This window comes from Drosophila ananassae, chromosome 3R, assembly GCF_017639315.1.
Source record: "Drosophila ananassae strain 14024-0371.13 chromosome 3R, ASM1763931v2, whole genome shotgun sequence".
Taxonomy (NCBI): domain Eukaryota; kingdom Metazoa; phylum Arthropoda; class Insecta; order Diptera; family Drosophilidae; genus Drosophila; species Drosophila ananassae.
This window is the reverse complement of record NC_057930.1, coordinates 12,807,894-12,829,243: the sequence shown is the minus strand read 5'-3', so window position 1 is coordinate 12,829,243 and position 21,350 is coordinate 12,807,894. Positions and strand designations below refer to the sequence as shown.

At 43.5% G+C, this 21,350-nt stretch overlaps 2 protein-coding genes across 2 annotated transcripts; both read right to left on the bottom strand.

The window, feature by feature from the left end:
- Window positions 1-62: 62 nt before the first annotated feature.
- On the bottom strand, window positions 63-3,713 carry LOC6502401 (putative gustatory receptor 22b). Its single transcript, XM_044716216.1, has 6 exons — window positions 3,230-3,713; window positions 3,039-3,169; window positions 1,974-2,155; window positions 1,756-1,883; window positions 267-1,280; window positions 63-215 (listed from the first exon to the last, which is right to left on the bottom strand). The coding sequence occupies exons 1-6, from the start codon at window positions 3,680-3,682 to the stop codon at window positions 63-65; spliced, it is 2,061 nt and encodes a 686-aa protein (XP_044572151.1). The 5' UTR covers window positions 3,683-3,713.
- A 251-nt stretch (window positions 3,714-3,964) lies between these two features.
- LOC6502400 (putative gustatory receptor 22a) lies at window positions 3,965-6,116 on the bottom strand. Its single transcript, XM_001963268.3, has 3 exons — window positions 5,402-6,116; window positions 4,182-5,336; window positions 3,965-4,126 (listed from the first exon to the last, which is right to left on the bottom strand). Exons 2-3 carry the CDS (start codon window positions 5,223-5,225, stop codon window positions 3,965-3,967), a joined length of 1,206 nt encoding a protein of 401 aa, XP_001963304.2. The 5' UTR covers window positions 5,226-5,336; window positions 5,402-6,116.
- Window positions 6,117-21,350: the final 15,234 nt, after the last annotated feature.

Here is a 21,350-nt window from a genome sequence, read left to right as displayed (position 1 = left end):
ATTATTTGGAACCCAATTTTGCACTATCCACACTCCAATTCCAAGAATTTATTTTAAAATCATTACAAATTCATAAAATCAAACTGAACCAAGTAGAGGAGATACAGAAAGCTGGTGATGATCATGTGGAAACCCATGTTGTAGTTGATTGTAAATAATCCCAACAACTGATAGCGAAATTTCCCAGTGGCACAAAGCCAAGAAAACTCATTGACCTAAAAAAAAAGAATTGATTATTCTTCTACTTATTTATGAAAGTTGCTTACGATTCTCTCTATGTCTTGGTCAGAGTGTTCAATGTCAGTGAATTGTTTAAGAATAATAGACGTTTCTTTGCCCTCACGCTCCGTGATTTCGCACACCACAATGCTGAGCCAGAAGTCCCAAATATTCACGATCAAGGTCTGTGGAAAAATGACTAAAAATATCGAACTGTGGCCCAGGCTGATGCCGTACACTATCATGAAAAATATGACAACTATATTGCCAGCCAAGCCCCCGGCGAGGATGAGAGCCATTTGGAGATCGTACACAGACCGGATGCTTTTGCTCAACTCCAAGAGGCGACTGTACTGGGAGAGGAGGTTCCGAATCCTGGAGGAGTCAGCCCTGCGATTGCCATTGAAGTAGTTGAACATTTTCCGGAGTTGATCGTTTATTTTCCAGAGATATCCGTAGACTAGAAGGATTGCCAGAAAGCAATGCATGACCGTCAGGTTGATGGCTATCTGCGTTAGACTGACAAAGAGTATCAAGTAAGGGGGCGATTCGTTTTCGGGCATTCCAAAATGAGCTATCAGGAGATTCCCTGTCTGGGCCAAAATGGTAAATCCTTTTTGCACTACAATGTGGCTAAACTGTGGACAATTTTGAAGCACATTGTAGCTTCTGAAGTGCTCCTGCTGCAGGCTCCACATTTCATTTATCACTTTCAGGACTTTCTTGCTTCCAAGGAAGTTCATCAAGTGAATCACAACGGCTGCGACCAAACTGAGCAGAGATATTAGCCAGTTAATCAACTCCAGAACCGTATTCCGCTGAAAGGCCTCCAATTTTCTGCTCCTTTTGAATTTCACGCCATTGAAAACAAATAACAACACACTGATATTATTAAGGATAAATCCATAGAGGAGGAGTCGTAGCGATCTTCTCATTTTCTTTCTTTGGCCATCGTAGATGAAGGGGAAGAGACCCAGAATCCAGGACGTATATAAAGATGACTTAAGAATGAGCCAAGCAAGTTTAGGGCAGAAGCCGCGACGTGGTCGAAACATATCCAACTTCAACGGAGAAATGACAGTCGGAGGTGAAGCAGTAAATTACCCGGAAACCAAATATAAACAGGGCCAAAAAGGGGCAAGGTGAGGGAAGAACAACAAACAGAAAACTCGAAAGGGAATATGTAATCTATCTATACAACCCAATCTATACAACGCTTTTAGGTTTATTAAATAGATGCACATTAGTTGATTTTCGTCCTGTGGCCTGAGATATTAAATTGTTTGTATTATTTTTTTAGAGGTGACTTAATAATTTTCTACTTCAATCGCATATTCCTATAATCGAACTGGGCCAAAAACAACATATATAGAAAGTTCGTGTTGATAACGCCGAAACCCATTTTATAATTTACATCGAAGAGTCCAAAAAGTCGAATCCTGATTGGACAATGGCTGCAAAATAATGCAAATTCTTCGACCTGCAAAAAAAACAAAGATCATTATTGCGATCAGAAATATGTTAAAATTTAGTTACAATTCTCTCCAAATCCTTGTCCAAATCACTAAAATCCGAGAAAAGTCTAAGGATCTTCGAAGATTTTCTGCATTCGCTTTCAAAATGATCGCAAATCATAATACCCAGCCAAAGGTCGAAAACGTTTACTAAAATATATACAGGTATAATTATGAATAGCCACCAAATGTTGTATCTCCCTGCGTTTAAAGAAAATATAATGAGTGAGTAAGCCACACCGATGTTGTAAAAGAACACAATGGCTATCTCGAGCGTCGTTTCCACCTCGTAAATGGAGGAGAGCTTATCCTTCACATGCAGAAGACGAGAGAAGAGTCGTAGGGATACCAGGACTTCCTCGGGATCTGGCCTCTGACCTAATTCAAGATGATCGATACACTCCAAGATCTGTTGGTTGATACTCCAAATAAATTGATAAATATAGAGCAGTGCTATGTGGAAGTGGGCCATTGTAAGTAGAGCTCCTGTGAGAATAGCTAAATAGAACCATATATTCAGAGTGCTCCAGATATTACTGCTTTCTTGGGGAAATCCAAAATTCAGTAATAGAATAGACAGGATTTGCAGGACTATACAGAGACCTTTGAAGAGTACGCATCGATCAAAATAACATTTTTCTCGAGGAATGTTTTCAAAGTGTTGTTGGTTGATGGACCAGAGTTCGTTGAGAATCTTGAGAAAATTTCGGCTTTTCCACATCGTCAACAAGTGAATCACAATGATTGCTAACACGGCTAATAGGTCCAAAGAGAATTCTACTTTCTGGACCAGTTCATTTTTGTCATATATTTCCATTCCTGTGTTTTCACCCTGGTATGTCGAAACGGCCACCGCCAGTAAACCGAAGTTCAGTAGAAGACCATAAATTTGAAGCGATTTTAAATAAATAATTTGGTTATTTCCAGAGTTGATGGTAAAGGGAAAAACTCCTAGAATCCAGGATCCATAAACTATGGATCTTAACGTAAAGTTGACTAAATTTCTCATACTGCGGGATACACTTTTCTTTTCACTTCGATTCGTGGCAAGTCCTGGGAGAAAACTGACTCTCACATGAATTGTGGAAGGTTGCACAGCCTAATCGATAATTACGAATTTATTTTTTTAGAGGCACCTCATATCTCCTTTGGGAATTAAAACCTTTTAATTGATTAAATTGACTGAAATGAAATGACAATGAAATTTAAAGTATCATTGCCGCTAGATATTTAGTTTCTTCGTTATTATTAATTGTGAAAATTAATTACTTTTAATTCTTAAATCTTTAATTAGTATAATCAAACTGTATAATGCAGAGCACATATAATACATTAGTGATAATCATACGAAAACCCATTCTAACGTTTAATGTAAACATTTCACATGGAAAAAAAATCCAGGAGCGTTGCTTGCAAAATATGGCGAATTCATTTATCTGGACAAAAAAAAAATCACCAAGTTAATATTGGCCAAAGGACATCGGAATGCGACTTACAGTTCTCTCCAGTTCGAGGTCCATATTAAAAACATCGGTAAATAGCTTTAGGATCCTTTTAGTTTCTGTTCCTTCGCTCTCCACTAGATCACATGAGGCAACTGTCAGCCAAAGATTCCACATAGTCAGAATCAGGAATTGCGCAATCACTAGAATAACGAGTATGATGGACCTTTTTGCGTTGGCCGATAGGGAAATCAGAATGTAGGCCATAGTAACGTTGTTGAACATCTGGGTGATCATGAATAGAATAACTTGCTGATCGTAAATAGAAGTCAAGCCCGAGTTCAAGTCCAGAACCTCACCGCACAGTCGAATAAGTATTTTGACTCTCAAAACGTCCACAGTTCCATCCACTTTCAAGTGGCTAAGGACTCCCATAAGCTGTTTGTTTATGTTCCAGAAAAGACAATATATTTGGAGAACTGCCAAATAAAAGTGAAAAATAATCATTTCATTTCCCAATTTTGAGGGTATATTTGACCACACAGCTTTTGGACATTGTATTAGTTTGCCCCAAAGACATTTACGAAATGAATAGTACTGGCTAGAGGCGAACTGTTATATGAGCTTTTAAAGGGTTACCAAGATGGAAAGCCAGATAAATTAAAGTCATCCCTTGGGTCTCTCAATATCAGTTTAAGAGGTTTTAAATTAAAGTGGCCACTATCAGTCCGCTAATTTATCAAAACTTTTGTGTTTTATTTACACTTATCCATGTTAAACTTGTCATATTTATTCATACTTTAAGTTCATGTAATCAAATTGAACCAAGAAGAGCACATACAAAATATTAGTAACCACCATTTGGAACCCAATTTCGTTATTTATGGAAAACAGTCCACAATGGCGATATCTCAGCCTTCGATGATTGCAGAACAAGGTGAACTGAGTAATCTGATTAAGAAACATATCCATTAAAAAGATAATAAATATAAACATAGATACTCACTCTTTGCTCCAACTCCTTTTCCATGCCTCTGATATCGTTGAATAACTTCAGGATTGTTGATGTTTTTCTCCCTGTACTTTCCGCCAAATTACACGTGGCGATTCCCTGCCAGAGATCCCAAAAATTGATAATCAAGGCTTGTGGGAAGAAGATAATTACCACCAGAATGGAGAACCTATTGGAGTTTATAAGCATGATGACTAGTACGTAGCCTATGGTGATGTTGGCCGAGACCAATGTGGTCATGAGAAGGATCATTTGAACATCGTATATCGAGGCAATGTGATCGTTCAGCTCAACCAGCCGACTGTAGAGTTGGAGGAGCAGAAGGACTTCATCGGGATCTACTCTCTTGGAGCTGCGCAGCTGGTTGGCCAGACTCAGGAGTTGTCGGTTTATGATCCACACGAAACGATAAACGTAAATGACAGCCAGGTGAAAGTGCATTACCACCAGAAGAACCTCCAGCTGAACCAGGTAGATGCAGAAGGCTTCTCTCAACACGACTTTGCTATCTGGTATTCCAAAGTAGATGACCAACGAAGAACCTATCTCCAAAACGATGATGAGACCCTTGTATATCACATTTCTATCAAACTCAATACAATCCCCAAGCGTTAACCGCCTGAAGTGGCGTCTTTCCATCCGAAGTAGTTCGTTGAGAATCGTGACCAACTCCTTGCTCCGCCAAAAGGTCCGCAGGTGAATGATTACTGTTGATGCCAAACTGATTATCTCCACCAAAAATTCTACCTGTTTCACCAGCGGATTCCTCGCGAATACCTCCTCCTTTATCATGTTATGGTCATCCGTGACCGGCAGAAGGGATAAAATTAACAGACCAATGTTAAGAATCACACCATAAGCAAGCAGCCATCTGGACCGATGCAGTTGTTTCTTTCCAGAGTCGAAGGTGAAGGGAAATAGTCCGAGGACCCAGGACCCGTAGAGGGTGGCTCTCAGCGTGAAGTGAGTTAAACTCCTGCGAAAGCGAGTCCTCCGACTCGGTGGGACCATCGCCGAAGTCCAAATGAAATGGCCCATCGCAACAATGGTAATACCTTTAGTGAGTTCCGCCTAATGACAGAATGATGTTAGCTCGGATAACCAAAGTAATTATATCAAATTACTTGTTGAGGGAGCACTGGGACCTGACTGCGAGTAAAAATACTCAGATACAAGCATGATTCTGTCACTATTAATGCTTTGTAAACAATTACCTTATCATGTTCCTTTGAAACTTTTCGTTTTTCCACCTGCTAATGGCCGAAACAAACTTTTGAAGGGTTCTCCCGATGCGCCTGCAGTTTCTGACACTGTTGCAAAGTTAACACTTTTCCCCTGGCTTTCTCCGTTTGGCAGTTATGATTGCTGGCGAACTTTTAGCAGGTGTCACCAGCAAGTACCTTTCTCCACTGCCCCTTTCCCCCAACCAGTTTTTTCCATGTTGGTTCCTTTTTGCACCTTTTAAAGTTTCGAGTCAGGCTGTCGTTTGTGACTTCTTTTAAGCTGCTTATCTTGGGTAGTCCTTGTCCTTTCGTTCAGTCAAGTTGAGGAAGTATTAATTCCGTGTTGTCCGAAAGGGTTTCAATTAAATTCAAGTAAGCCTTCTGCTCCCCCTGGTTTGTAAATTCGAGCGAATTCATTCCATTATCAAACCGCAGCCTCATAACAATTGAGACCAGTTGAGCCGCATCCTCGGGGTGTCCTTTGCCTGTCCTTTGGGGACATTTTCTCCACAATCCGCAATTGGAATTAGAAGGAAAAGCAGTCGACACAATCGTAGTTTGAATTTTTAATTGCTGGCCATAACAAACGGACTGAGAGTAAACAGGATGCCGGAGTGCATCGCTGTGAGGATCCTTTCAGGTGAGAGGACCTCCTGCGGCTCATCCAATTTGCATAGCTAAGTGACAGAGGGAGACAGAGTGCTTTGAGCGGTTTCATTCTTCTTATGTGTGGGAGAAAGTGACTTTAATCAGTCCCTACTACATCTTGATTAAATACGAAATGGTCTTCATTGCGGTTTAAAGTCGGAAAAGTAAGGAAGCCAAGTGAAACCTCAAAACGTTTCAGGATAGCTAAAGATTCAAGGACATATTTGTGGCTGTGAGTCCTGGTTTCCCCTTCTTACACGAAAACGCAGATTAAACGCGGCACTGACTCTTCAAAGTCTTAATTTTCAACAGCCAGGGATATGTCTAAATATTCCTTCATTTTCCTCCGCACTTTTACATCTCTTGGAAACGTGCGTGATTTTATTTTAAAAAGGACGCGACAGTACAGCCCTTAGGGACAAAAACCGAGCTAAGGAAAATGAAAAGCCCCCCACGTCGCGTATACGCCACGTAAGCCGCCTTGGAGGCAGTCGCCTGCAATTAGGCAACGCAACTCGCATTTTTAGCCAACTCGCATAATTAGAGGCTCCAAAGGATGACAGGATTCAGTGGGATTCTCCTGGAAAATAAGAAAAGGATGTGAAAGACAAATACCAGAGGCCGGGAAGGGTGAACCCGAAATGAGTTAATTAGACAAATTAGATTCGAAGTGGTCGCAAGAAGGGAAGTGGCCGGGCACCAGTTTAACACGATTTTAGCCACTTTCTCACACTTTCCCTCCCGAATCTTTGATTTGGTTAAACATAGACAAAGCGAATGAATGCCCATAAGGTCCTGGAAAGGATTCGTCTTTAAGGAAATTATTTTTAATGCTCCAGAAACAAATAAGAGGGCGAGGGAAATGTCGCAATATTGCCCTTTTCCGTTGGGTTATTGAAAATGTTATCCCTTATTGCTGTCGAGTCTTGTTGGGCCATTATCCTTCGAGTAACTCCCCGCTGTTGTTTTTATCCTTTGGCTCTGATGGGGCAAAGTTTAATGTTTCACTTGAGGGGAAAAGCGGCGCCTGTGGGGGAAATCTGCTCGCAAGTCGTCGGCATCAAGTGGAAGGACTCCCAAAGGACCGCTGCTGCTTGAGAGTTAAGTATGCAAAGCAAGGACCTCCCCTCCCAGAGTTTCTTGTGTATCCTTCTCATAATTTCAAGCAGATCAAATCCCATTTTGGATGCAATCGGTGCACCAATTTAGCACATCAAAAGAAAACAAACAGTCACGGCCACGCCCCTCTCCGAAAACGCCCACCCCGGCAAATGAAGAGCAAAAACGGCGGAAAAGTGCGAAAATATTTGCACTACAAAGTAGCAAAAAGTAAAAACAAGTGGAAAAGTGGAAATATTTTTTCAGTTCCGAGTGTTGATTCTGGGATAAGAATGGCGGGCAGTGGGGTGGGGTGGCAACCCTGTCGGAAAAAGTGTTGAAAACCTGCGGAAAAAGCGGAGGATAAATATTTACGAAATGTTTTCGCAGATTCTGCAAATCAAATCAAACTGCTGACAGAAATGCCGTGATTTATGATTCCGGAGGAGGGAAGAGGAGCTGGGAAGCTGCGGCTTTGACAAAGGATTGCGGGGAGTCCCCGCACTTGTTTACCTTTCTCTGCAGCACATGCAACCTGGCAATCCTGGCGGCAGACAATGCAATTTTCTGCCATATTTATGTCCTTCGATAAACTCTCGTAAGGTTGTGTGGAAAGTGCTGGGAAACTCTCGGAAAGTGGCTCACAAAGGAGCCGAGCCGGCGAGATGGCCAGAAGGGGGAAATTAGCTTGCAGGGAAATAAATTGCAAATTTCAAGACGGAAATTGAAAATTTATTGGCAGCAGAAAAGTAGTTATAGTCCTGCTGGCTTGCTCCGTTTCTTGAGCTCCTTCTGAGAGAGATCCTGGCAGCGAGAGAAATGAGCGACTGCAGCATTTAGGGCGATTGATGATCCTGGCTGTCAGGCTACAAAGTGACAACATTTTGCATCGCAATCGGAGCAATAAACTTTTCTGCCGCATCCCATTTCTCCGCGTCCTGCGAGGGACATTAAAAATTAGTTTTTCTGTTTACTTGGGGCTGAAATTTCGCAATATTTTCATTCCCCCCGTCGCCATTTTTCATGCTTCCTGCGAGCGCCACAAAGTATGCAACACATGCAGCTGAGAGTTGAAAGAAGCTGAAAGTTGCGCCAAAGTTTTTCCGCCCCACTTTCTCCCCGCTACCCACCTTGATTTTCTTTTTTATAATAAGTTGCTCTTAGCGCCCTCCTCCTCCCCCTGTGAGTGCGTTTTTCGCCTCTCATCATTATTTGTTGGCTCACCCTTCCCTCCAGGAGTTTCCCAGACAGATGAAGACCGTGGTCTAGGCAAAGTGTCTCAATTGGGGTCTGTGTATCCATTAGATACTCGTGTATCCCTCCGATGCGCCGAGTATTTTGCAGATAATAAAATGGCGAGCGGCGCGCAATTTATTCGCTGTGAAAACTCGTAAATTTTCAATGAGCCCGTGATAAAAATCAGCAATGAAAACGCAGCGACAAAATAGAAAATATCCGTGCAGGGAAAGTCCTCCCCCTGTTGTTGTTGTTTTGGTGGAAAGTTTACGATTCTCCGATCCGCGGGGCAAAGTTCAAGGGGGGCAGTATATGGATTATAAATATTTATGGGCCCTACGTATGGATAATTTAACGCTTGCTGAATTTTTGTCGATGCTCCTGAATGGATGCATTGATCCTTTGGATGTAAACTACGTTTTCTAATCCGAACGAATGTTTTTCCGATTACCACAATCCCCAGAGCGCTTTCCGTGCGGAGTTTTCTCAATTTCCGGAGCAATAAATTTCCTGAAATTAATTTCAGCTTAGTACAATTTTCGAAAGATAAACAAAAGTGGCTCTCCCTTCGACACACTTCGACATTAATTTAAACACAATTAAGAGGCGACAGGAGCAGCGACTGGAGGAGACAAAAGCTTGAAAGAGACGGGGAGGGGCCGTAGACAAAGACAGAGGAGCTGGAGCATGAAATCAACTTCGAGGAGCGACACTCCCAAAAAGATAAATAAATTAAAAGAAAATAAAATAATGGCAGTGGGAGGCAGGGAGGCGTGGAAATCGATGCGAAGGTCATTCCGGGTCGGCGATAAAAATTCCAGCAAAGTTCGGCGAGAGGAGGAGAGATTCTGAATTAATTGCGGAGAAATTTAATTTTATGACGAGAATGGAGAGTTTCGTCATTCTCCAGCGAGACTCTTAAAGGGAAATAAAACTCCGCGCCGAATGGCAGGGCCATGAAACTGAAAATGAATTGCTGATGATTTTTATTGAACCTGGAATTAAAAGCGATGAAAATGTGATGGAAAGTGTGCTGGCAGCCCTCCGAATTTGTTTTCCCTCCTCTGGCGGTAAACCTGCAACAAAGGATACCCCTATTACCCCCTTCTGGCGCCTCCCATGCATAGCAATAAAAATTAACAACGAAAGCGCTCCCATGTTTAACTGCCTCGTGAATCACTGCGGGAGGGTGGGGTGGAAGTGCAGGGGGTGGAATATTTGGCTCAGATTTCTGTCCATTTTCCATTGTTTGAGGGGATCGAGGGGATAGAGGAGGTGGGTATGGGGCTGGGGCTGGGGAGGTCAAAGGGCGTTGCATGTGTGCTCTGAAAATATTTGAACAATTAACTTTTGCTTTTTGTTCCGGCTCTGAGGGAAATTTGAGCGGTTTTTCGTTTTGGTTTGGCCTTTTTTGGTGGAAAGTGCCAGTGGTGGGAACCGTAACTAAGTGAAATTAATTATGATTCGGAAACTGGGAAAGAGGCAACAGGAAATGATCCATTGTGGTTTTCCTAAATGTGGAAAATACTTGAAGTAGTTGTTCAGAAATACTTGAGCCTTAATAACTCCATACACTTGCTACTAGTTCTGTGAAATCTCTGATTAATAATTCTGTGAAATACCTGAGATAATCTACTGAGATAATTGGTAAATCGAAACTGTAATATTTCTTACCCATACTATCCTTAGTTAAAGCCTCCTCATCATTGTACTTCACCTGCTTTCCCCCCTTCCTTGGAACATCCTTAAACAATTGGTGTTTTCGTCTCAATTTTCCATGCACCGCTTGGCCTTTAGCTTTCGTCCTTTGACTGACTTGCTGTCTCTTTCCACTCCTTACATCCTGCTCTCTCTCACTCCTGCCCCAGTGTGTGTGTCATGGGGCGGGAAGTGTGTCTCAGTGTGGGTCTGGGCTGACACCAAGTTCATAAAAATATCACCCATAATTGCAGCTAAGTCAGCGAATGTTGACTGTATCCTGTCCCTATTTTCTCTCTCTATCCTTATTTTTCACCCCTCTTCCCGCCACTACATGTCCAGATCCTTTTCCCAGGCTTGCCGCATCCTTTCAGTTTTCTTTCAGTTGCGCTTCTTCGGTTAAATGTGAAATGAAAGGATTCAGATTCAGGGAAGCTGGATGTGAGACTAGAAGGGCGGGAATAGTGGGATGCAGCAGGGTGTGGAAGGACATGGAGGTCCTGAAAGGCAGCACTTAGTTTCATGCTCCCACATTCAGAGTTGCTGCTCAATGCGGCGAGAATGAGAACGAAGCCGAGGAGGAGTCCTTTGGCTTCCTTTCATCTGCGAAATGTTTTCCATTCACAGCTGGGATAATGTTTGTTTAGACTCGCAGGACCCCCATTTAGGATCGATCATTAAACCCTCTAGCCCTACTGATTTTTACGAATCTCTCATCCTTAACCCATTTCCAATTAGGGACATTCAGACTGCCCTGAAATGCAAATCTAGGCGGGAGGCAATAAAAGTCACTCACAAGATGTAAACAAGGAAGCGGCAGCCCCTTCTCCGTTTCTCACATTTTCCGCCCACTTTCCTCTGCGGAGAAAAGTGTCGACAGAATATAAAAAACCCTGTTGGTTTTTTTATCAAGCTCCATCAAAGTGGGCGGAAGAAAAGATACGAGAAAAGGGGCGTGGCTGATTGCAGTCACTTCCGCAGGAGAGGTCAGAGGGGAGCCAGAGGAAAAGGATTTAAATATCTCCCTCTGCATTTCCCTTCTTCTACTTTGTTGCATTTCCCTTCCTCTTCGGAATGAAAAACTTTCTTTGTTTTTGCAACAAATTGCGGCAGCTTTACATTTTCCTTTGCATTCTCATCTCTGCCCCATTTGGAAACTTGAAAATGCCTTTCCAGAACTGGCCCTGCAACTTCCAGATACTTTCACTTCCTCCATTGAATCACCCAATATGACGAGATAGTCGACAGCCCCATTTTCCATTTCCCGATTTCCATCTCCAATGGAGCGAGGCATTTGATTGTTCTGATTTCCCTCGTTAACTTTGTTTACATCTGGGGGGGTTTTCATTTGGTTTCCATGTTAAATGCCTCATTAGGCAGGAGAGGATCTCCAGTGCCCTGTCATTTGGTGGCATAGTTCTTAAACTCCCTCCACTCACACAAACATTAACTTAAAGCTCGAAATTCCCACTCTGCATTTTCATTCAAAAATATATTTTAATTTTCAAAGTTTTAAACTACTTCCTAAATGTATTCTCTTCTAACTGTGGATGATGTCCTTGCACTTCCTGTTTCTCTTGTTCCTGCTATCGGCGCATCCGCTTCGGCTTAGTTCCCCTTCGGTTTCCGCTTACCTCGGAAAGTGTTTATCATTAGTCCACATGACTTGCCATCCTCCAGTCCTTTGGGAACTCCCTCCTCCTCCTACATATCCTTCCAAATCCTCTCCATTTGCGTAGTCATACAATATTAATTAGAAGCCGTTTCGCACCTCAGCTGGAGAAAACTGAGACTCGGGTGGAAACTCCATTAGACAGGCCAGGTGAGAAGTGCCAGGACACCATTTCAAATTACTCATACGCCACCGTGCCCATTAATTTCGTTAGCGGATCCCATTGCAACTGCTGCTCCACTTAAGAACATTCGATTCCATTCCGAACTCTTCTCCGAGTGGGTTTATTTATTTGGCTTTGGCAGCATTGGCCAATTTCAGGCATTAAGTTGATTTATGCTTCCAGTTGGGTTTAAAAGAGGGAGAAAAGTTAGGATTCTTAAGAAGGAAAATCTCAAGTCACTAGATCGCCAAAGGTGAAGGAAACAAGCAGCGGAGGGCCAAGGAATTCCGAGGACATCAGAAGGGAAACTGCAAACGAAAGTGCAATTTACAATGAAAATCAGGCAGAGTTATAACCTTCTACCCTCTCCACTCTCCATTCACTCTAAGAGCCCAGCAGTCGTCCATTGAAAAGTTTTCAACTCGCTCTGAAATTGCATTTAATTAACATTCAGCCGCAAGTTGGATTCTCGTTGGAAGGGAGGATTTCAGAGACCCTATATACTATAATTTCATTGCAACAGTTGGCCATCTGGCCTTTCACTTCGGCCCTTTCTCCGCCACTTTCCCCTCCCGGCCTCTGCGAATTGAAACTTTTATTTCTTCATTATGGCAGCTCAGTTCGATTCTGGTCATCATCCTCAGTCGAGGTGGAAACATGGAATATCCTTCCTGCTCCTCGCCGCTCGACATTTCGGTTTACATATCCTTGTGGGGCTTCGCTGAATTTCCTCCATTTCTGGTAACATGTTCGGCGTTATTTTGTGTTCTTTTTTAATTGAACGGAGAGGAGAGAAGAGAAGACTTTAACGAATTTATCGACAGCGGGATGCAGGATGGCATCTCCCACTCAGAGTCCTGGCGTGTAACATATTTTATGCATGCCTCAATGGGCGCTCACTGAGCAATGTGGGGGAGTCGGGGAGAGAGAGTGGAGAAAGCGAGAAAAGGAGCAGCGGAGAAGGGAACTGAATAGCAGATGTCTCTATCGCTTATTCAGGGAATGTTGTGTCGAGAATCGCGACAAGTGGCTCCTGCGGGAGACGGAGAAGTTGGAGCTCGTGCGGAGAAGAGGATTATCCGCATGCAAATTCGAGTGGGTTGCCATCTTGCCAGCTCTCCATTGTGGGATCCTGCTCGCAGGATATTAACCACCTGGAACATAAACAGCAACAATGGCCCCGTAATCCCCGCCATCCATAAATCATGCAACACCTTCGACCTGCTTCCGAGTGTTCAACTGTCGCACAATTGAGACGGGAAAACGTGACTCTCTGGCAGTTGCAACTTGACTTTCCCCTCTGGCCTCCAGTTGACCTCCCTGGTCCTGTGTCCTGCCGCCTGCCACTCCCCAGCAGGATCTTCTAACTGAAAGCTGAGATATTCATGTTCTCCGCAGCATTAGCATCTCAAACAGGGCGAAACATTCAAATTGATGTGACCCCAAGACGACGGGGGAACAAAGCGCGCAGGACGAAGGCTTGAGGATGAAGGATAAAGGATAAAGGGTGGAGGATGGGGGTCAGAGGAATTTCAACGTTCATCTCCATTTGAGCAAAGAGGCCACCTCAGTAGTGATGCATTTGGGCCAGGGAGGCGGAAAAGTCGGTGAAAATTCCTATTTTGCTGGCACGGTCGCGGGCATGCGTGGGCGAAGGAGGCGGAGGAATTTTCCACTTTTCCGAGTGTTTCCATTTGCATTTGTGGGCCAACGAAATTCCAAAATGTAGACCAAGTGGAAAAATAAATTCTAGAGGGGGACTGCGAGCAGCATTGCTTTCATTTCATTTCATTGCAGTTTCCGTTCGGCTCTCTCATGTGAAAGTTCAAGGCCAAAAGGCGACCTTGACCGCTTTGAATGAGAAGGGAAGGCATTCCTCACATTTTTGTGTCCGAACTTTTCTCGGACTGTGAACTCATTAGAAATTCTGAAAGCGAAACTAAAAGCATTTTCCCAGTCGACGGTTAGAAGCGATTAAGTCGGACGAGAGTGGACAACGCTGCGTATGAGCAATGGATGCTGGATCTGTAATGAAGTTGGATGGAAACCTTCGGAGAGGAATGTCAGGGACATCCCCTAATTAAATTTAAATTTAAAGCAAGGGACATGTAGTTATCCTGGAGCATCTAAAGCAGACTTCAAAATCCAAATCCCTTGGGGAATATCAAAATTTCATCGGAAACGCTTTCAGGCAGTTGGCTGGCGGAGAATGGCTGGAAAATGCTTTGTTTGTTGCCTCATTGCAACGTTGCAATAGCGTGGAAAAATGTTCTCCAATCAACTGAACTCGGCTGCACAGCCACGCCCCTCTTCCACCCCTACTCTACCTCCCCCACCCTCAGCCTCCCGCCCATCGCTTTTGGGTCCAAAATGCGGGCAATAATGAAAGTATGCGGGCAACCCAACCGGAGGCTCAAATTGCAGCTGCACCTTGTTTTCCCGCCCTGCGACCCCTATTCATCCCCTCTGACTCCCCCCATGGGCACCGCAACTCGCTGCTTCAGCTGCAGCACAGCACAGAACGATGGATGAAGGACGAAGGACCACAACCAGAATCAGAATCGGGAGCAAATGAGGAGCGGGCGGGCAACGAGGGTCTGGCTCTGCGTGAGCGGAATTTTAAACGGCTGCCAGGTCCAGGAGGAGCTTCAATCTATCACAAAAAGGGGGTCACCCCGATCATGGGCGGAGCGAAGGACAACAAAGGGGGTGGAAGAACTCCTCCGCTGAACTCTGACTTGCATCGCTGCTCATTAATTTGTTGCAATTTCCATGAAATCGAAACAAAAACAAATAAATTTAGTGGGCGTGGCAGGCAGGATCTGCTGGAAACTTGAATTGAAAGTCAATACTTTGTGGCGAGGACTTTAAACGAATTAAATGATTGTCACTCGGTTGTGGGCCAAGTTCGTAATTGGTTTAAAGTGTAGACCAGAAATGGGGGAAGGGATCCTCCAGCAAGGACGAGGCAACCACAAGCCGATGACCCAGAAATCCATCCACCACCCATCCTTGTATCCTTTTTCCTGTTTTCCTTTTCCATCCCCGAATCGAAGTCACAACAGAACGAGAAATCAATAAAAATGGAGTGGAGATGGGGAGAGTCCAACAAGATAGGCTGCTTCTTGAGGTCCTTTGCCAACAAATGTTGCCAGACATTCGCAACTTGTTGCCGGCAACATTCTCTTTTTTCAGGATTGTCTCTCAGATAATTCTGAAAAGCTTTCGCTCTTCTTTGGCATTTCCCGCACTCCGCTGCCATAATTTCGAGGACCAACAACTTTGGGGGAGGTCAGTAGTCCTGAGTCCTTAGTCCGTGGACAGTCCTTGGTCCGTGGCCGAATTCCTTATTATTCATGTCAACGACTCGCCCATAAAAAGGCGGAGGGCAGTATGAGTCTTCCCATCCCAAAATTTAAATATATTTTCCTGCGAGTTTGAGAATCTTTTGAACTTGTTTGCCTTTGCAGGAACAGCAAACAAAAGTCTCAATTTAAATATCAATTAGAAGCGCTTATCGGGAGGGAATGCGCTCAAGGATAGCAGAGAATATCCTGCCATCAATCACTGTTCGAATTGCAATTAAATATGTGTGCGAGGCAGATGCTCAGTGGCATCCTGATTCATGGCCAGAGATCTCTTGTTCGTCCAACCAGCCGGGGAGCGAGATTCCCTTTAAAGATTGAACAGTTCTGTCTCGGACTGGAAAAACTTTTAATTGATTTGTGTGGCAGGGAAAGTTTCCTGTTCTCCCATTTCCACTGTCCCCCGAATATTGTAGAACACTTCTGTTAATTTGTTTGCCCCGGGATGCGGAGCCTCGACTCTGGCGACGAATCAACAGATAAACAGAAGGGAAAACTACGTATTTTCGAATTTATTTTCCGGGAAACCCCCTCGGAAAAGTCGAATGAAAACACTAAAATGGAGAACCGCGGGGAAAACTGCGCATCAAACAAACCTTTGTGGCTCCAGAAATCCAATTGAAATATCTAGACACGAGGAAGAAGGAATTCAGGAATAGTTTTTCAACATGGATTCGATTTATTAGGAAACTTTCCAACAGAAACCATATATTGTGGAACGCCTGTTGGTTTGGGCCTTAACTTTGATAACTTTTTAAATGTTTTCAGATTCCTGAGCAATGTAAATTTATTTGGTAATTTTATTTAATATTTTCCCCTCCCTCGCTTCGGAAAAAGTTGTGCCGCAAATTATTTGCTTTCGTTTTGAATTTTAGCCAAAGTTTTCCCCAAGTTCCCCCAACTTATGGTGCAAATAAATATTTTCCGTTTTCTGAAACAATACTTACAGCAAAGTGGTAGAGAGATGAAAAGGACCTTAAGCTGGGAATGAAGTTTATTTTTAGTTAGAGTGTTTATATTTGAGTTGTCTCTGGGCCAGATGTATTCAATTTGCTTTTTATTTCTCAGAAGTATTTCCTCTGAGCGGCTTAGGGCTCGGGCTCAGATATTTTTGATTCGGGTCACTTGTCATGATTTGTAACCGCTCTTTCCTCACTTCCCAGACAGGACAAAGGACAAAGGAGAGGACTGTGAGACAAGGACACTAAGAGACTGCAACTAAGCTGCGAGAAAATAAAGAAAAGTTCGCGATAAATGAAAACAAAGTAGGCAGTGAGTTCTCCCCCGCCAGCCAGTTATTATTTTCACTTTTAAATGCACTCCCCCCTCCGAACTGAGGTCGTGTCACAGTTTTTCCGACAACGGATTGAAGGGATTTCCCCCGAAAACGAATAAGAGTTTCCACTCGTGTTAATTATGAAATGCAAGCAGAGTGAATGGCACAGGCTTGGGAAGGGCAGGAGCTGCCCATTGTTTACAAGGACGAGTCATCCCTGCCCCTCCCTTTTTTCTCGGCCGGCTTCCATTTCGGCCACAAATCTGTCAAGGAAAACTTTCGTGGCTTTCCCGGCGATTTCCCCCTCGCTTTGACACATCGAGCATCGGAAGGGGGCGGGGCAGCTGTCAATTCCCTGACTTTGTGTCTCCTGTCTCCCGAGGAGGCACAGGAGAGAAAGGAGCATGGAGAAAGGGAGGGGAGGACGAGAATGGAACCCATTTAAGACCTCAGACGGAGGAGCACCCATCGTAATTGCTTTTGTATGCTGAGCGGTTGGCTTACAGCGATGTCGATGGGAGGGAGACAAGGGAACTAAGCTGGGGAGAAAGCAGGGGAAAGTGGAGAAAGGTGCGGAGAGGGGTGGGAGACTCCTCCTGTTCCCTTTGAGTTGCTTTCAGCCACCGAATAATTTGAAAGCAAAAAGAAAGCCACAGAAGGGAAGCGAGAATTTCCGCCAAGCGGCAAAGGAAGGTAACACACACATTAAAATAAAAATTTAAAAAAGAACAGTCCCCACCACGCCCACCACCCCCAGGAGAGAGAGAGAGCGGATGGGTGACAGAGAGGGAGATAGCCGGAAAAAGTTGAATTAAATTATGAGTCTGCGGCGAAATAAATTTTAAAGAATGAAAATTTAAATAATGCGCAACGCATTCACCTCCAACCCCAAAGTGTGTGCTCTACAGAGAGAGAATAAGTCACAGTAACTGGAAGTGTAATCAGTTCCATAGAGCTTGGAAGTAGTTGGAATCTGATCCTTTTCTCGCAGTGCTCTTGTGTGTGGAACAGTATTCAAAAATTGCCGCTCTTTTCAACAGAAATTGTTGCCATTTACACGATACTTGGCCAGGAAGCTGTCCCTTTCCCCCACAATGTGCCGTCTCACTCCCTTTCTCTAGGTAATTTCTCTCTTCTGTAAATGTGAATAGAACGGAGAATGCCGAATGTCTCTTCGGGCCAACTTTGCTCATCAGTTCGTATAATTTCGCGGTGCAAGTTTCAAATTTGTCAGTTGGCCAAGAGTTATGGGGCTGACATCCACTTTCCCCTGCTTCTCCTCCTACGACTCCCAAGGACTCCCAATCGAGGCTGGGAAACTGCCTCTGGCCGCTCAGGTCTGCACAATCTGCTCAGGTATCCAGTGGAGGGAACTCATAAGGAGTCACAAGTTTTTATCAGACTTGATGTTTTAAGTTCCACTCCCATTTGAATTTACTCTCCTTGGACTGAAAGTTTCTAAATTAACTCGAGGAGCGGAAAGGATAATGACCCAAGGTCAGGTGCAGACCCCAATTTGGCAGCGGATATTGCAGTTTCATGCACAGTTAGGTCTAATTAATTCAATTTTTTAACTAGTTCGCTCTACTTGGGGTATTCTCGTATACAAATCGTTCAAGACATACCGTCGTTAAGACATTTTTGGCAAAGTTATAAGCCTGGCATTTCAAAGAATTTTCGACATATATTTTGCGAAATATATATAAAATATATTGATGTGAGATTTTAATGCAAGATGTAGAATGTCTCTACAAATCGTTTAAGGTATACAGCTAAAGAATGGGATGGAAACTGGCCAAGATATGTCCTTCCATGGACTGCCAACAATTTTCGAAGGGGATCCCCTGGAAATTTTCACGAAAAATCTAAAAAATATTTTGTTCTGAGATTTTGATTCAGAATGATGGAGAATCTATCTACAAATCGTTTAAGGTATTCCACTCAAGAATCGGGGTGAAAATTGGCCAAGATATAGGAAGATTCACGAAAAATCTATAAAATATTTTGATGCATGCATTTGCTTAATTTCCTTCTGATTCCCGTTCTGTAACTAATATTCCCAAATCCGCGAATTGATTCCAAATTAGCTTTGACATCCCTCGCTTCCTGTCCAACCCATAACTTTAGTAAGTTTGCTTTCTGTGGCATTGCAGGCCTTTCATTCTCATATTCATTTTGTGTTTACTTTTTTTCTCAAATAGTCCCCCATTTGCCAGCCTCCTTCAGCCTACTTTCCTTTGCCAAGAATTTCCTGCATATCCTTACTAGCTCGTCCCTGTTCACTTGGTAAATTATTTTGGCCAAAAGCCAACAAACTGAATTTGGAATTCAGAAACGAATTAAATTGGCAAGCTCGGCCATCCTTTTCATCCCTGTCTGAAGGGCATTCTCAGCATTTTGACCTCTTTTAATTTCGTTGAAATGTCGCGTGCATCTCAATTCTCCCAGACTTTCTCTCCTGCCGTCCCTCGATGAAGAATTACCCAAATAAAGTCGGCTTAGTCTAGTTGGAGAAAGACTTTTCTCTTTGGGCGAAAAGGAGCGTGAAGAGGAGGGGCTGGCATCTCTCGGGTCCCTCCCAAAAAGTGCAGTTTTGGCTTCACTTCTTCTATTTCTTTTTGGGCCAATAATGTTTTATGGGTACGTGAGGAGAGAATTTTGGGAAAGCCAAACAGGACACCTCTTCCTCGTTTCATTCTTATCCTTTTTCCCCTCACGCATGACACATTGGCAGTGGGATTGGGAAGCACGCATGCAAAATACAAAATATTCACTTGTGCCCTCTTATTCGCTCCTTTCCCCACGACTCTGCCACTTCTGTTTGTTGACATTTCACATCTCTTTTGTTCTCTCATCGAAGGACAATCAGGTCCTGCAGGGATGGGAAATGTATGACATTGGGTCACGTTCGAAAACAGCGGCGAAGATGCTGGCTATGAATTGGAAAATGATGAAGCTGAGCAGTCCTTGGAATCCTTCAAAATGTGCTCTTTAGAAGGAGCAGCTCCTAAAGAAATTATTCATATCTTAAACAGCATGAAAGTAGTTAAGTGATGGTGTTCTGTAACCGGGCCAATTTCATGTTAATTTATTTATTTTATCCTTTTATGCCGTGAACGCAACGGATTTTTGTAAGACCCTCACATAGTTTAATAGGGGTTTCGGGATAATGAATCATTAAAAGGAAACAGATCCAGCATAGTTTCATCTTAAAATTTCCTCCTTCGGGGTTTTAAAGAAAACTGCTCTAAATTTTGTGCAACTACATTTATAAGCAGGCTCAGAAAAAGTATGCATCCGAATAAAATTTAAAATTTTACACTAATAAGAGCGTCTAGAATAATCCAGTTAGAGCGTCAGCCGTGACACAACAAAGAATATGTACAAAAAATCTACGATTGTATTATTTAATTGTTAATTCCCAGAGTTTAAGAAATCCAAAAAATGAGCCAGGGCTTGCGACAGAGAAATTCAAGGAGTTGAGATTCTTGGCGAGAACAGCCGAATTCCAAAAATCCAGATCCAGATTCGCCTTCTTCTCCCAGATTCTAGCCAATGTCCTCATTGAATTGAGGAAATTAAAGCTGCCGTTCTCTGATTGTCACACTGTCATGGCCCCACTGGTCGCTGCCACGCCCCCGTCCACGCCAACCGCCCACATTGTTTGCCCATTTAATTTGTTGATTAAATAGCTCAGTCGCGGATATCGGGAATTTATCATAAGGTGTGGTGGGTCGGTGAGGGGGTGGATGTGGCCAGGGGACAGTAAACATTTCCCATTTGGCGGTCGGTGCAGGAGTTCTAAATTATTTACCTTTGGCCGCAAATGAAATGTTACCATCCCCTCCCCTCACTTTGGTCTGTTGGTTTTTGGCAGTTCCCCCCTTAATTGGAATTTTATTTTCCCATTTTCCCCAACTCCCTTTCAATCGAACTGTCCCTCATCTGTATTGGCTTTCATCTAGTGTTTTTGCTAATTGGCAACTATTCACTTATGGGCTTTTTGGACATTCGATTGTTCATTTTGTTATTTTAATTTGAATATATTCTGAAACTATCACAATTCTGGCCACTTTGTGGAGTAGTCCTGCACAATCCCCCTTTCCTATTCTGGGAATTACATTCTTGTCGGCTTCCATTCCATTTAACTTCTGGCTTCTCCCAATTACAAATTCATAGACACAAAAGTTGATTGCTCCACAGACAGGACTCTCGTCCTGGCCACCTTTTCGCACCTGGTCCACCCACTCCCCCTTGGGGTGGCCATGAATAATTCTGGCCGTCCGCTGACAAATTGTTTGGCTCGTTAAATTCCGGCCACAAAACTCCCAGCGAATTATGCAAATTTCAATGAAACAGACAGGACGACGATCCCGCAGATCCTGGGAGTCTTCTCTCCACTCACAGTAGCCGCTTCTCCAGCAGTTGTGAGCAGAAGTCCTGCAAGGAAAACAAAGGCAGACAGACATTAATTCTGTTTGAATTGTATCCTTGGCGCCTGCTATCCCCGCCCTGGCCCACATAAATAATTTTTAATGATGTGAAAATGTTTTCGCCAGCACTTTCCTATAATTAATGTTGGCTTGAGGAGCCTGCAGAGCTGCAGGTTAAAGGAACACTGAAGGTGGGGGGAAGTCAAGTGGGAGATGATGAAAGGCCTCAAGAAGAGCCACAAAAGAAACTCACGTGGAAGGGGAAGCCAAAAGGTGAGGCAGGACATGTGTTTTGAACTTTGGCCGGAAATGAAATCAGCAACAGGCCTTCCAGGTTTCCCATTCCAATTT